Here is a 13,222-nt window from a genome sequence, read left to right on the forward strand (position 1 = left end):
ACATTTACCCTCCTGAGGGTGGAATACTATTTGGCTTTAAGTTTCAGCAGTCTTATACAACCAGAAAAAGAGGAAAATCATGATTTTGGTTGTTGTGTTTTGTTTTTTTTTTTCTTGCAAGTGTAAGGATGAATTCTTTGATTCAGATCAATTTCTTCAGTGAGATAAGGAAATACGTTTTCTTTCTGTTATCTGATGATTCATAAAGATAACAGTTGTTCTTTAATGAGATCTTACCCCTAAACAAACAGCAAATGGAAATGTACATAGTCACCAGTATGGAGAGTTCTTGTGTGTAAAAACATGTAGAATATAACCTCTTTTAAGCTCGTGTTAATGGTTGTGCAGCACCTGACCCAGGGGAATTATGCAGATGGTTTGATGATGAGGATCTTAATTGTGCAGAGTGAAATTTGTCTGTTTCCACAAGGTTCACAAAGGGCTTATGTATCCCTTGTACCACACTTTGAGGGCTGAAGTGAAGCTTGAAAGGTAAATAGAGTTTGTGCTGCACTGGGGAATGTTGTGCTTTTCAGTGGACTCCCAGGGCAGTTGATAAATACTTTGAAATGGATTATTTCACTTCTTCAGAAAACTCTTGTATAGTAAAGTAGGATAAGCCTAATTCACAGAGGAGCAGCATAAAAGGTAAATATTTTTGTAGTACATATTTCAACAATTATCATTGTGTGATGAGAAAAGCAAAGCAAAAATTATAGTGACTTGCAAAATCTAGTGAGTTGTAACAATCATCTTCGGCCTACTTTGATGTTAATATTCTTTGGTCAGCTTTCCGAAAGAAGAACATGAATCTTGCTTCAAGAATAGCATGGTGTTTGTTTAAAAAACAACTGCTACACTAATATCTAATCTCTGCAAGGATTATTTTTCTTTGCACAGTCATGCTCTGCATGATTGTTGCAGTCTGCCAATTTAATATTTTGGGTTTTTAATCTAGCATTTCCCAGTGACTGATCATGATCTGGAGTTAAGTTTTGTGTGCTAGACACCTGTAATTTATGTTTGATACTCTTACTATTTAAATTTGTATTTGGGTGGAAGACTAGTGTTTCACAGTCTTTGTCTTAGATGAGCAATACCTAACAGATCAAGTTACACTGGAAATTGCATCTGTGAACATCAAGACCCTTACATCAGATTCTGGCCTAATCCAACAGGTAAGAAAAATGATATCTGAATGTGAACTAAATGATTGCTGTTGATTAAACAAGTATGTTAACAAATAAATATATTTTCAGAGTGTATCTGGAGAGCATGGAGTTACTCAGTAAAACAGACCAGAAATAGGCTCTCTTTTCAAGCATTCAGTTAAGTGAGCTTTTGTGGAGAAGAGTGAAAGAAAGGTTATTTAATCATTAATGTGTACTTTGTACTTTAAATAGGTTTTGATTAGTGTGTAGATACTTTGAAGAGGAGCTGACAGAGTTAAGGCTTTGTCATGCATACTCTCTCTCCTTCCTGCTGAAAATAGAGACGGGGCAGAGAATAAATGAACAAATAAAGAATCCTGGGTTTTGGACTCCTTGTGCTTTGCCCTTAGGGAGACATTTGGCTGTTCTGCTTTGACTTTGGGATACTGCTCTTCCCTTAGTGGAAACACCACTGGTTGTGAAATCTTACATTGCCACAGGGTGGGCAATGCTGAGTGATCCCCATGCTCCATGGTTACCATCTTCCAAGTGAATGTGATTTGCTGAATTTCAAATTGATTCTTTCTGGATTGAGCAGAAAACTTGGAGATGAGAAATGAATGAGCATTTTTCAGCAAGACAAAGAACTAAAAGGAGTTTCTTAGCCAGAGTCCCAGCTGAATTTCATTAGAAACAAACATGGGTTTGGTATGCATTTCAGAGGTGATGGAGGTAACAGTCTCATTCCCATCTATTGCCAGCTTAGAATCACTATAAAGATATTTCAGTGTACTAGGGTGTTAATGATTCTACAGAGCTGGAAGACTTTCTGCCTATCTTCAGACTGTGCATAGGTTTATGGCTTTGATTAGACCTGTAGAAGTTGATTGGATTTTAGTTGTGGGCAAAAAATAATTCCTTCTTAATGCCTTCATTTCATGGGTAGTAACACTACATTGCCTTAGTGCAATTATATTACAAGAAAATGGTCTTGAATAAACCTGAGTGTATCTGACTTGATAAAAGCGTATAATAACTGATCAGTAAAAATATGAATTTTGAGAACAGATGTATGGTACAAGTAAGTTTCTCTGGTTTTCCTTGTACTTTTTGCAATACTAGCCACTTGTTATTTTTTATCACAAAACATGAGTATCATAGCATCTCCTAAAGGCACTTAGGTATTAGTTTTCACAATATGGTTTGAATTTTCATGAATTCATAAAGTCTGGGAAATGATACTGAAGCTTAGGACAGCAACTTAGCTATTGCAAACTAAGTCAATAGTAGCCACTACCCCCCGCCCCCCCCCCCCTTTTGTTTTTATTTGCTTGTTTACTTTTGAAACAGATCTCTGAGGAGGCTGATGGGCAGCTCCTTATTCTCCCAGTGGGTTACCCTTCCGGCAGTTTGCTCCTCAGGGCTCAGGAATAATGTTCTACCCTTTAAAGGAATTTGTGGGAATGGAGACAATGGCTGTAATCAGTATCTCCAGATTTTAATTTTTCTTAAACTTTGGCTGCTCACCTGTTGCCATGAAGCCAAGTTCATGTTTAAAAAGCTTTGTCCAGAGAAAGCTTATGTGGTGCCAGTGGAAAAGTAAACTACTAGAAGATAGTGGCAAGGATTATTCTGTTGCAAGTGGCATGTGCAGTGTTACATCTCTCTTGAGCAGAGAGCAGACATTTTGTGAGGTGAATTGATGTTGCACGTGTGATCTTGCAGTTTTCAGGGAATAAAGAAATGCTGAAAACAGCACGTGCATTTTTCCTCTCTTAACAAAGTTTTAAAATATTTTGGAGACAACTTACCTTCTTTAGAATTGCATAGTGAATGTATGCATGTTCAACACATCAACTGAAACTGCCTATATTCTATTTTTAGTGGATTTCTTAGTAAAGAAGGTGTAGCAGGTAGGAATAGAGCAGGGGTTCTCAACCTTTGCTTCACCACGGATCCCCTTTAAATACCTTTTGTGGCTACAGACCACCAAGAGTTAATTCAAGATTTAAAGCACAAGACTGCATCAAATATTTATTTCAATTTTCTCATGAAGGGTTTTCAAATTTGGAGAAGGGGAAATAAGTTAATCTGTTCATGCACATATTCCTATTATATCTTGTATTGCAAAGATTTTGTATTAATTTAATAGCATCAACACTCTTCTTGCTCAAGTGGCCCATTTTATGGTATTTTAACGTGCTGATTCTGAATTTGATGCCCATTTTTACATTAAAATTTGATTAAAAGTTTTTACAGTTCTTCACTCCTCCTCCCTCATTTGTCTGTGTTCTGTCACTGTATAGTTTTGTTTACGGGCCCAGGGCCACCACTTGGAGGAACAGCCCTCTTGTGGCCCTAGAGAGGGCTGTTGGATTAAGAAAATGTCTTTAAGAAAAAAATCACCCAGTTAAAGTTGGTCCCACCATCCATACTAGCACTGAATATACTAGCGTGTCAGGGCAGGGGTGTGTGTGTGTGTGTCTTGAATATGAGAGAAGCATTGAGGGGAGGGGGCTGTGGGAAAAGGAGGTGCAGTCATTGCCACAGGCCAGACCAAAAGTTTCTGGACTGGACGTTCCCCACCCCTGCTTTAAGCCTTCGCAGGCCCCCCGTGACGACATCGCAGCCCCCCCAGGGTTCTGCAGGCCACAGGTTAAGAACCACTGGAATAGAGTATGTTATTACACTATATTGTTACCCAGTTGACTTGCGTTTGCATGCACAGCCTGCAAAATGTTAAGAAGCCTGCCGTGATAGTTTTGGAAGAATGACGCAATACAAAAAAAATCAACAATACTTTATTGAAGCTATCTAAGGGGAAAATCCCCTTCTGCTTTCATCTTTAAATCCTCAACAGAAGAAAGCTATTTCACCTGGCTCCACACCCGCATAGTAAGGGCAGCTGCAGTATCCTGCAGTCCTAGGATCAAGGGTGTGGTCCTTCCAGTTTTCAGATGTTGCTCTAAATAGAATTGGAATGTTACAACGTGTGTTGCAGTCTCAAACTGCTCAGTAATTTCATTATATTAGCAGGCAAAAAGTCACTGAGGGAGTGTGTACTTCAAACATGAGGATGGTTAGACATGAGGCAGCAGAAATGTTCAAGTCCACCTGTTGTCTACAAAAGCATCCTATGTATGTGAAGAAGCTTGTAAAAAACCCAAAAAGTTCTTCCACTTTTCCTAGATCAATGAAACAGCCCTGTACTGCTGTATTTTAGAGGCAAAATTCAAAATTCTCATATTTGTCATTACAAAGCATTTAAGAAATCTTTTTAATCAAACCATATGAATTGTTGAGCAGCTGTTGAGGGTTTATGAATAAATTATTCAAAAGATGTAACCCCATAATGTTAATAAAGATGACATTGTTCAGTGGATACAACCAGCGGGGCAGTTTTGTGAGCAAAAGCATGAAAATACTGCTTGAAAAGGCTGCAGATAGTCAGTAATTCCTCAAAACCAGATATTTTCCCTGTATGACTTTACAGGTAGCTCAGGATTCTTCTAAGTAATCTCCTGCCACTCCTAAATTAGCTGAATTCTGGTGTTCAAATACGTTGTTTTATTTTGATTTATATTTGTTTTCTGCTTTGTAGCCAGAAGACAAAGACACACAAAACCATACTGACGACTCACTTTCAGGTAGTATGACAGCTTTACTGTTCTACATATTTTATTCCTAGATTTTCTTTGGAAGTACTTTTTTAAAAACTGCTGTTTTGTCATAACCAGGAACTGCCTGGGTAGCCAATGCTTGTGGAGCTCATTTCATTATCAGTATCCTTTACAGCTTCCGCTTTGTTCTAAGGGGGTGGTGATCAATAATGCAGAACATACAAAATGCCTAAGTTGGGCTTTCCAAATACATCGAGTACATCCAGTTTTGAAAGAAATTGTAAATAGCTGTCAGGAGGGAGCAGAAGCTGGCAGTAGGCTGTGGGGGCTTGTATCATAATTGTATGAGCTTTGCTGGAGGTGGAGTGTGTGTGGATGATATGTAGCCCTGTTATTCTAACAGTGGACAACTGAGAATTCCATGTTAGTAAAGAAGCTTGTCCTATCATGTAGCATCAGGATCATGCAATTAGGTGGGTAGGTCATCATTTGCTCATCAGTATCTAACACAGGGTATCTTAGAAAAGCAGGATTTTTTTATAATGCTTTTGATAGTCTGCACTCAGTATAGCACAAGAAGCAGGTTGGTTTAGTTTTGTTTACCTATAACTGTGCCCTGTGTTTTCTTTACCCTTTCTGACCTGCTTCCATTGGATGATAAAACTTACTCTGGCATCCTTGCAAAGCAAAATAAGATGAAATTCAGATAGGGTGCTTTCTGGCCCTTTGAGCTCAGCCAGAACTTTGATTGGATTATGTTCATTTTGCCTTGCTTGTATGACTAGATCTTGGTAAGAGTGAAGCAAGCAAGTTTTGTCTCACTTCAGCAAGAGTTTAGGGTGCACAGGAAGAACAGAATAATTAACATACATATTTCTGTACAGAACAGCTGCAAGGCCTGTGGGATACCTGTGAGCAAAGATGTCACCAGAACATGTTTCCCGTTAACAGGGAATCTGAGCTTTTGTATGAAGCTAGTGTCTGCAGCAGTGTTGTTGCTGCATGTCCTAACTTGTTGAAAAGTTCAGAAGTTGTCTTTGGCCTGCTAAAAAAGCAAGCCGATGAGCAATGTTACAAGAATAACAATATACCTGTTCTTCCCTTAAAAACAAAAACCAGTGCATGCAGAAGCTGCATTCAGCCGAGTTGCTTTTATAAGCTCTAATATACAGAATAAAAAAAAAAAAATCACAATTTGATGGTCTTTCGGAAGTTTTCACACAATCTGACAGTAATTTCTGCAAATAAAAAACCCCACAAAACCAAAAAACCCCAACCTTAACAGATGCTATTGTCTGTATGTGTAGGTGGCACTAAGTACCATATTTACCCTTTGCCAGAGGTACAGTTAAGGTCTCTCAGACCATCACTGATCTAGCACTTGTAAATTGTGTCACTCCTGTTGTTTTTAATCAATCTTCTCATTAATATCAGTTTTCTTATTGTAGTGTCCCTTTTTCAGAGTTTCATCCCAAGTAGGACCAGTTACTTCCCTATTTCAAGCTGTACAATGAGGCTGGAGGGCAGAAGCTTTAGAAAGGGTTCTAGGCTGCATCCATTATCTGCTCTTCTTTGGAGATACCAAATTCTCCCTGCCTTCAAAAAGGAGCACAGAGAGTTAAGGTCTTATCTGCAGCCAAAATGCTTAAACAGTGCCCTCCACCACTGCAGTGTTCAAAGGTCTTGGTATTAGGGTTCAACTAGCAGTATGACTGGAATTGTTTTCTACATGCTTTTACAGGTTATAAGTATATAATATATTCTGATAGAAACACATTGTTCACAGTGCTGGGGAGATATTAATTGTTGTGTGTGGGAAACCTCTAAATGGCAATTTTTGGTATTTGATGCAGATTTTGGAACATATCACCACCTACTTCCAGCAACTTGGTATTTTTATTTTTCTCACACATGGAGGAGTATGCACTTTATTCCCTTCTATAATGTACATTTTAAATAGGCTAGGGACAGCTTTTATAGTAAGAGCCCATACAAAGCAAAGGAACATTTCCACTTTTTCGTTGTGTTAAAGTACTAGATGTGTTTGCAGCTGTCATCAAAGATTCTCCTGGTGCAAATATTTCATGTTGTTTTGATGTCAGCAGCTCAAAAGTGCAAACCCTTTTCCTTCATCCTACAACACATGTATACAAGATGCACATAATGCACACATAATCCTACTGGTGATGTAAGCAGAGGTGATGGCAGATTTGAGGAAGCAGTCTAGTTCCCAAAAACAAAAAAGGGGAATGCCCCAGCTTACACACTGGATTGAATTGCATGCCTTTTCTATAAAAGTACAGATATGGTACTTTCAAAATTACTGTCCTTTTGATTATAACCCCTGAGTGTAGTGAAGGGAGAAGTCACAAGGAAAGGCATTATCTGTGACTGTTCTGACTTTTTCAGAAATGATTCACAGGAATGTGATAGTCTTCAACCCTTTGTGCTTTTAACTTTTTGTTTCCAGTGAAACCACAGCAATAGATCCTAACTTCTCCCCATGTAATCGTTTTCACTGCAGATCTCAAGAAAACCTGCAAGGAGAATGGCACCTGCTCCTTGTGCTTATTCCGTGCACCGACCATCAGCGATATGCTCAATGATGAGGACTTGTTGTACACAGTGAGGCTAAAGCTGGATCCCTGCCACCCAACCGTTAAGAACTGGAGAAATTTAGCAAGCAAGTGGGGGATGACTTATGATGAATTGTGTTTCCTTGAACAGAAGCCCCAAAGTCCCACCTTGGAGTTCTTGCTACGGAATAGTGATCGGACTGTGGAGCAGCTGATTGATCTCTGTAAATTTTATAAGAGAATTGATGTTGTGAAAGTGCTGCTGAAATGGGTGGAGGAGGAATGGCCCAAGAGAGGGAACAGAACTTACCAGAATGACTTCTAGGTCAAAGAAAGTTGTTAGTCCATACGTGTTAAACTCTGGGACTAGCTGCCACTAGTACATGGGAAGTTTCCCTTGCAAGAGAGAAAGAGCCCATACTGACGGTTTGTATACTGTGTAAGCTTTATGTACTGTATACACATATATATGTTCTGTGCCTTCCAAAAGTGGACGGAATAATGCAGGTTATGTTCTTGAGTCTACAAATGCCTCCAGTTTATTTGCTGCTGTTTGTAGGCTTCCAAAGCAGTAGAGCCATGAAAAAGCCATACCTGCTGGTTTTACTGCAGCAGTTGTGAACCATGCCAGTTGTGTGCTGTTGCTGTTGAGAAAGCAACAATTAGAAGGCAAGTCTCCTAGCCTTTCTGGCAGCCCTTCCACAGTTTTATATGTTCTACCTAGTAGAAGATAAGGGGTTATCTTTTTCTTCCTTTTAAAATTTTTTTTAAGCATTATGACACTGTTTTTGGCACCTCGGTGTTCCAAGCAATAGTTTGAATTTGCATGTTACAATTAATTCAGAGTTTCAACATCACATTCAGGCAAATTAAGCTTCAAAACTCTTTTATAAACAAGAATAGATATTAAAATAATTATTTGCATACTACTATGTCATAGGGCATCTATTTACTATAGAAGAAATCATGCAATTCAGATTTACCAGCCCATAACCACTAGGGACCAAAAAAATTAAAATGCTTTATACTTAAAATTACTTTCCAAAGTTATGAAGACAATATGCACTCTGAGTGCACTTACCTGTTTGTGTCAAATGCCACTGGCTTTGCAGTGTGAGGTGACAGCTGATGCCTCACCCACAAGTATATCCTTAGTATTGAGTATAACTTCCCTTTTCACGGGCTATGGTTTTCTTTACAGTCCTGTGGGTTGACCTATTTTCTGCCCCACACCAAAGCAGTTGCACACTTGTGTGAAACTTAGCATAAGTTTATGTATTGATTAAAGCCACTGTAATAGGAAATTAACAGGTGAATTCATCTGTGGTCCAGGTGGATGGTTATTAAAGCACTTACAGTTGTTTAGACTGATGTTTCTCAAAGAATTTTCATATTCTCTATTACACTGTTTACATTTAAAATATTTTAGAAATTGGTACTTTTCCTACTATTCTTCTGTGTTCTAATCTTTTTTAAAAAATCCTGAAAAATCAGTCATGCAGTAAGATGTATAAAGTACTTATAGCTATAATACCACAAACAAGAATGTTGTAACTTAAAAGTACTTCTGGTTGTTACCCTTACTAAAAGCATCTCAGACAATACTAATATGTACATAGGTGTATATACCAAAGCACTGGTGAAGAGTATGTCAAGATGTGGGGCAAAACTAGAATGGGGTACAGGTTGATGCACTGTTTACTTTTCTTGAATAGAAATAACTATGAATTAGTAGCAAAGCTGAGGGAAGTCTAATGCTGTATACTGCGTTTCTTACTGTAAGAGAATGAAAAGAGACCTTTAGTAATACTATGCTATAGATAGTGAGATATGGTTACAGAGAAGCTTGAAGTAGAGGCTAACGTTTTCAATGTCAGGCACTAGTTCTGAGGTGACATCAATTAGCTTTATTTTAGTAACTTCAAGAAGCTGAAGATCTAGTTTCAAGGTGAAAAGACTGACCTAAATTTGAGGTTTGACTTATTTTTTTAAAAGCTTGTAGAAGACTGGACTTTGTAATAACTTTTTTTAGCCATTCCTTGAAAAAGCTGCTACTCTTTAGAATAGTAAGTTTTCTAGCTATATTTTTAAAGAGGAAATAGTACTGTTGTATCTTGTTGGGGCTGCTGTTCAAATGTTTCATGTTCTTCTTCTAGGAACAGGAGTTTTCTGATAGATTTCTTTCAACTGTAACTTTTTCAAATAATGTTTTGTCTTTAGTTAGGAGCTCTAGAATCAGCTTTGAGGACTCCTGTGGTGGCTGGGCTGCCTGCTAGTTTGAATTCCTACAGAGGCATCCACTGTGTATGTGCAAATAGCTCATTATACAGCTTGTCCAACATAATCCCCATACCTTGGGCCCACTATATACGTGATCTAGGATCATGTGTCTATGTATTAAGTTGTTCTGAGTGCTGGCATGTATGTCAACAGCTTTTCTCTCCCATAACATACCACAGCTGTAGATGTGTGGTATAGGATGCTCTGCTTTGATAGATCCAGTCCAGTAAAGAGCTGGAGCCCTCACCTAAGACTCAATGGGAATGTGAAATGATGCAGCAGCATTTCAGAATCAAGATGTTCAACTGAATCTACCCCTTTTCCTGTTTTCTGGCTAAACAGGACATTTTGAACATTTTGAAGAAACGTTGTTTTCTTGTGGAAATGAGTTCTGATCCCATGAAACTCTTGGAAAGTCAATGTCAGCTGCAAGAATTCACATCTGATGGAAATAAAGCTGCTTCTGAGAGTTCATAGATGGATTCTATATAAATTCACTGAAGGTTGAAAATGTTAGCCTTAAACTTCATCACACACTGGATTACTCATTAGTATACTTGAAATATTTTTTTTTCCTCTTTGTATGGCATGAATTGAGATGTACACACTTTTTTAGTTTTGTATCTGTTTACAAGATATTGGGTCTGAGTGTTCAGTTTATTCTTCTGTCTTCTGTTATAATGTATACTGTTTTTAGAAGAAATACAGATTGTCAATATTTGACTTTATTGTATTTGTTTTTATTACAGCTAGGAAAACAGCCATTTTCCTTCTCACCAGTTTGTTTGGAACCACTGAACTGTCAACTAGTTGTGCTGTGTAAAAAAACATCTTAAATACAAGATTCATGGCATCTTAAAGCATCTATGTTTTCAGCAGATACTGCTGTTCAAGTAAGGAAGGTGCACTTATCTTTTCCATATGAAAAATGAGTTTTATCATTTTGATAAGATGATGAACAAAGATGTTTACGTAGACGTTTGCAGCGGAGTTCTAGAGAGTTATGAAACCTACATTGAGTGAACTCTTCCAGAATTAATAACCAATCTGATAATGAACGTTAGAGAATCCCATGGACACTGAAAAGGCTCTACTAGACTATCAGTTTTGTTCCATTATATTTTTCTCCTGTTCCTGTATGAGGCTCTCTTTCCCTTCAGGGATTTCCAGTTCTTTGGCTGCCGTGTCTGTGCCTGCAGGATGGTCACAGTGACCCCTTCCACCCACTTTAGCTTCTATGAAAATATCCAAACCACTATATTCTTTCTTTCCTGCAGCTCTGTTTAAGACATAGTGAGCCTTATAACCGTTCTTCAACAGCAAAGGTACAGTTCTGTGCTCCCAGAGCCCCTAGTTTTGCTGTGAGGCCAACTGTGGGGCATCCCCAACAAAATGGTGACAGTATCCAGTTGCCTTATTCACTCATGCACTTCCTTTTGTTCTGCCGAGAGGAAAGCAAAAGGGGTTTGGGACTGTCCTTTGGAAGCCTGCCATAGAGGACAGGGTAGTCAGCATGGCCCTGGGTACTTGTTTGGAAGTAAGTTGTACAGAAACTAAACCATACTTCTTTGTGAATCACTACTGAATAATGGAAAGCTGTAGTTCAGTTTGGACAGTGCTTTGTGCAAGAGACTGCATATTCTTCACAGTCTCAAACTGACTGCCTCCCATAATTCCAAGTGAAGCTGTTGGCAAGTGGAAAAAAAATGTAAATTTTGCCTTAATGTGGTTTAAGTTGGGTGACTTTGTTGACTTGTGGCCAGACATATTTGGAAGTTATTTGTCAGGCAGCAGAATTGTTTAAACAAAGTCAAAGAATGTGAATGGCATTTATAACAGTTTAAAGAGCAGCCTACTCCTGTAATTTTTGCAGCATATCATGTCCTGTGTCCATGAAGGAAAAGCAGTTTGTTTTTCATGACTAATTTCAATATATGTTGTAAGTCTTAAGTTTTGGGTTAGTTTTGCACAGTAGGGCAGAGCACCATTAAATGAGGACTTGGGCTTGTTGCCTGTTTTGACAGTAAAGTGCTTTCCCTTGCTGCTGAGTTCAGCTAGTCCTGACTGCATGGCTATGATTAGTAGCTAGCTGTAGCTGAGCAGGCAAGGTATGGATCTACTGGTCAGACAGGCTGAATATGGTGAGCACTAAGAAGAATTTATTTGGAAGGGTGGAGTCTGTAGTATTTGTGAGCCTGTATCTTAGCCAAGGACTGGGACTGACTCCATCTTACAAGAAACAGATGGCAAAGAGGAGTTGACAGACCTGGGAAAGGCTTGCATGTGCCCTCTGTTGGGGCGAGGGCAACTGAACAGCTGGGCAGACTTACTAGTTGGTTTGATCTCTGTATTTTACCTTTGTAAAATGGTGATTCTTGTTTTCAAAGGCAGGTCTGTTGGGGTAAATGTTTATTTGTTTTTGTGGTAATGAGTCACATGAGAATCTTAAATGTGAGAAAGATAAAGCAGTGCAAGTCTGTGGAATGGCTGGAAAACAACAGACATATTATGAGTGATCCAGACCGAGTGGCCCCGCTGTAACAACAGGCTGTAGATGTTGTGAAGAACACCTGCAAGGCCAAGGGGCTGAGAAACTTCGTGCATTGCAAAAAGTTAAGAAAGCTGAACTGTGGAAAACAAGATGTTTGCCTAACAGAAGAACGGCGCATGGACACTACAATGGGACCAATTATAGAGGGCAAAAGGGCGCGTGGACAAGTAGTTTTAGCCTATTAGCAATTAAGTAGCTGTGTGTGCGCTTTATGGTAGTTTATAAATTGCTGTGTATCCTTTAATAAAGTGGCATTAACTTGATCACATTGATCGCATAAGTTGTGTCCAGAACTTCCACGTCACCACAAGTCTCATTAGAATGGGATCAGCAAGGTTGGCTTTGGCCTGTTTGAACTCCGACATGAGAGTATTGTTGGGTTGGGCTTTGTTCAGGCTTTGTTTGTGGGCCTTCACAGTGCTGTGAAGATGAGGATTAAAATTGGAGAACAGATGAGAAAGAAGTAGCTTCTGTCCAAAATAATTGGTGAGAAGTAATGTCTATGGTGTTAACTTTCTCTTTCCTTGAAATAGTTTCCTTGAATAAAAAATCTTAGTTATTTACAAGTGCATCTTTCAACTTTTTTTGAGAAAGTTCCAAAAACAAGGACAAATGTGTTAGTAACTTGGGTAATAAATGTGTTCTGTGCATCTGTGTGCAGATGAGGTAGACACACAACTTTATGTATCCATATGAAGGTGCTTTTTTTAAAGTTTGCTTCAAAATTATGCAGTACTTAGTTTGGGAATGCTTTTTGTCTCCAAAAATAACCAAAGTTTCATGTTGTTGATGACTTAAAACACATTCACACAACTAAAAAATTTCTTAACATGAAGAGCCAGGATATGAATAAGAAAGGGTCAGACAAAACATTATGCTAGCAATAGTATCTTGAGACTAAGCTGAGGGGTTTTTTTCATGTTTGTGCACAATATATGTGAGCATCCCATACTCCTCTTAAGCTGCAGTTCGTTCACAATCCCATAAAGAGTTTATTAGATTTTTTTTGTCCTAATTTACTTTTGTCTCTACTTTCTCTGAAGC

At 38.6% G+C, this 13,222-nt stretch overlaps 1 protein-coding gene across 8 annotated transcripts in view; it reads left to right on the forward strand.

Annotated features, from left to right (window-relative positions):
- Positions 1-12,441, forward strand: part of EDARADD (EDAR associated via death domain) — a 28,408-nt gene extending 15,967 nt beyond the window's left edge. For 4 of the 8 annotated variants that reach the window (XM_074896793.1, XM_074896792.1, XM_074896787.1 and 1 more), the window contains exons 4-6: positions 1,078-1,178; positions 4,753-4,798; positions 7,296-12,441. In XM_074896793.1, coding sequence (XP_074752894.1) covers positions 1,078-1,178; positions 4,753-4,798; positions 7,296-7,672 — 524 coding nt within the window. In that variant the 3' untranslated portion in view covers positions 7,673-12,441. The remainder of the gene's footprint in view (positions 1-1,077; positions 1,179-4,752; positions 4,799-7,295) is intronic. The other 4 variants (XM_074896789.1, XM_074896788.1, XM_074896790.1 and 1 more) reach the window with 3 other exon arrangements.
- The last annotated feature ends 781 nt before the right edge of the window (positions 12,442-13,222 follow it).

This window comes from Athene noctua, chromosome 1 (genome assembly GCF_965140245.1).
Source record: "Athene noctua chromosome 1, bAthNoc1.hap1.1, whole genome shotgun sequence".
NCBI lineage: Eukaryota > Metazoa > Chordata > Aves > Strigiformes > Strigidae > Athene > Athene noctua.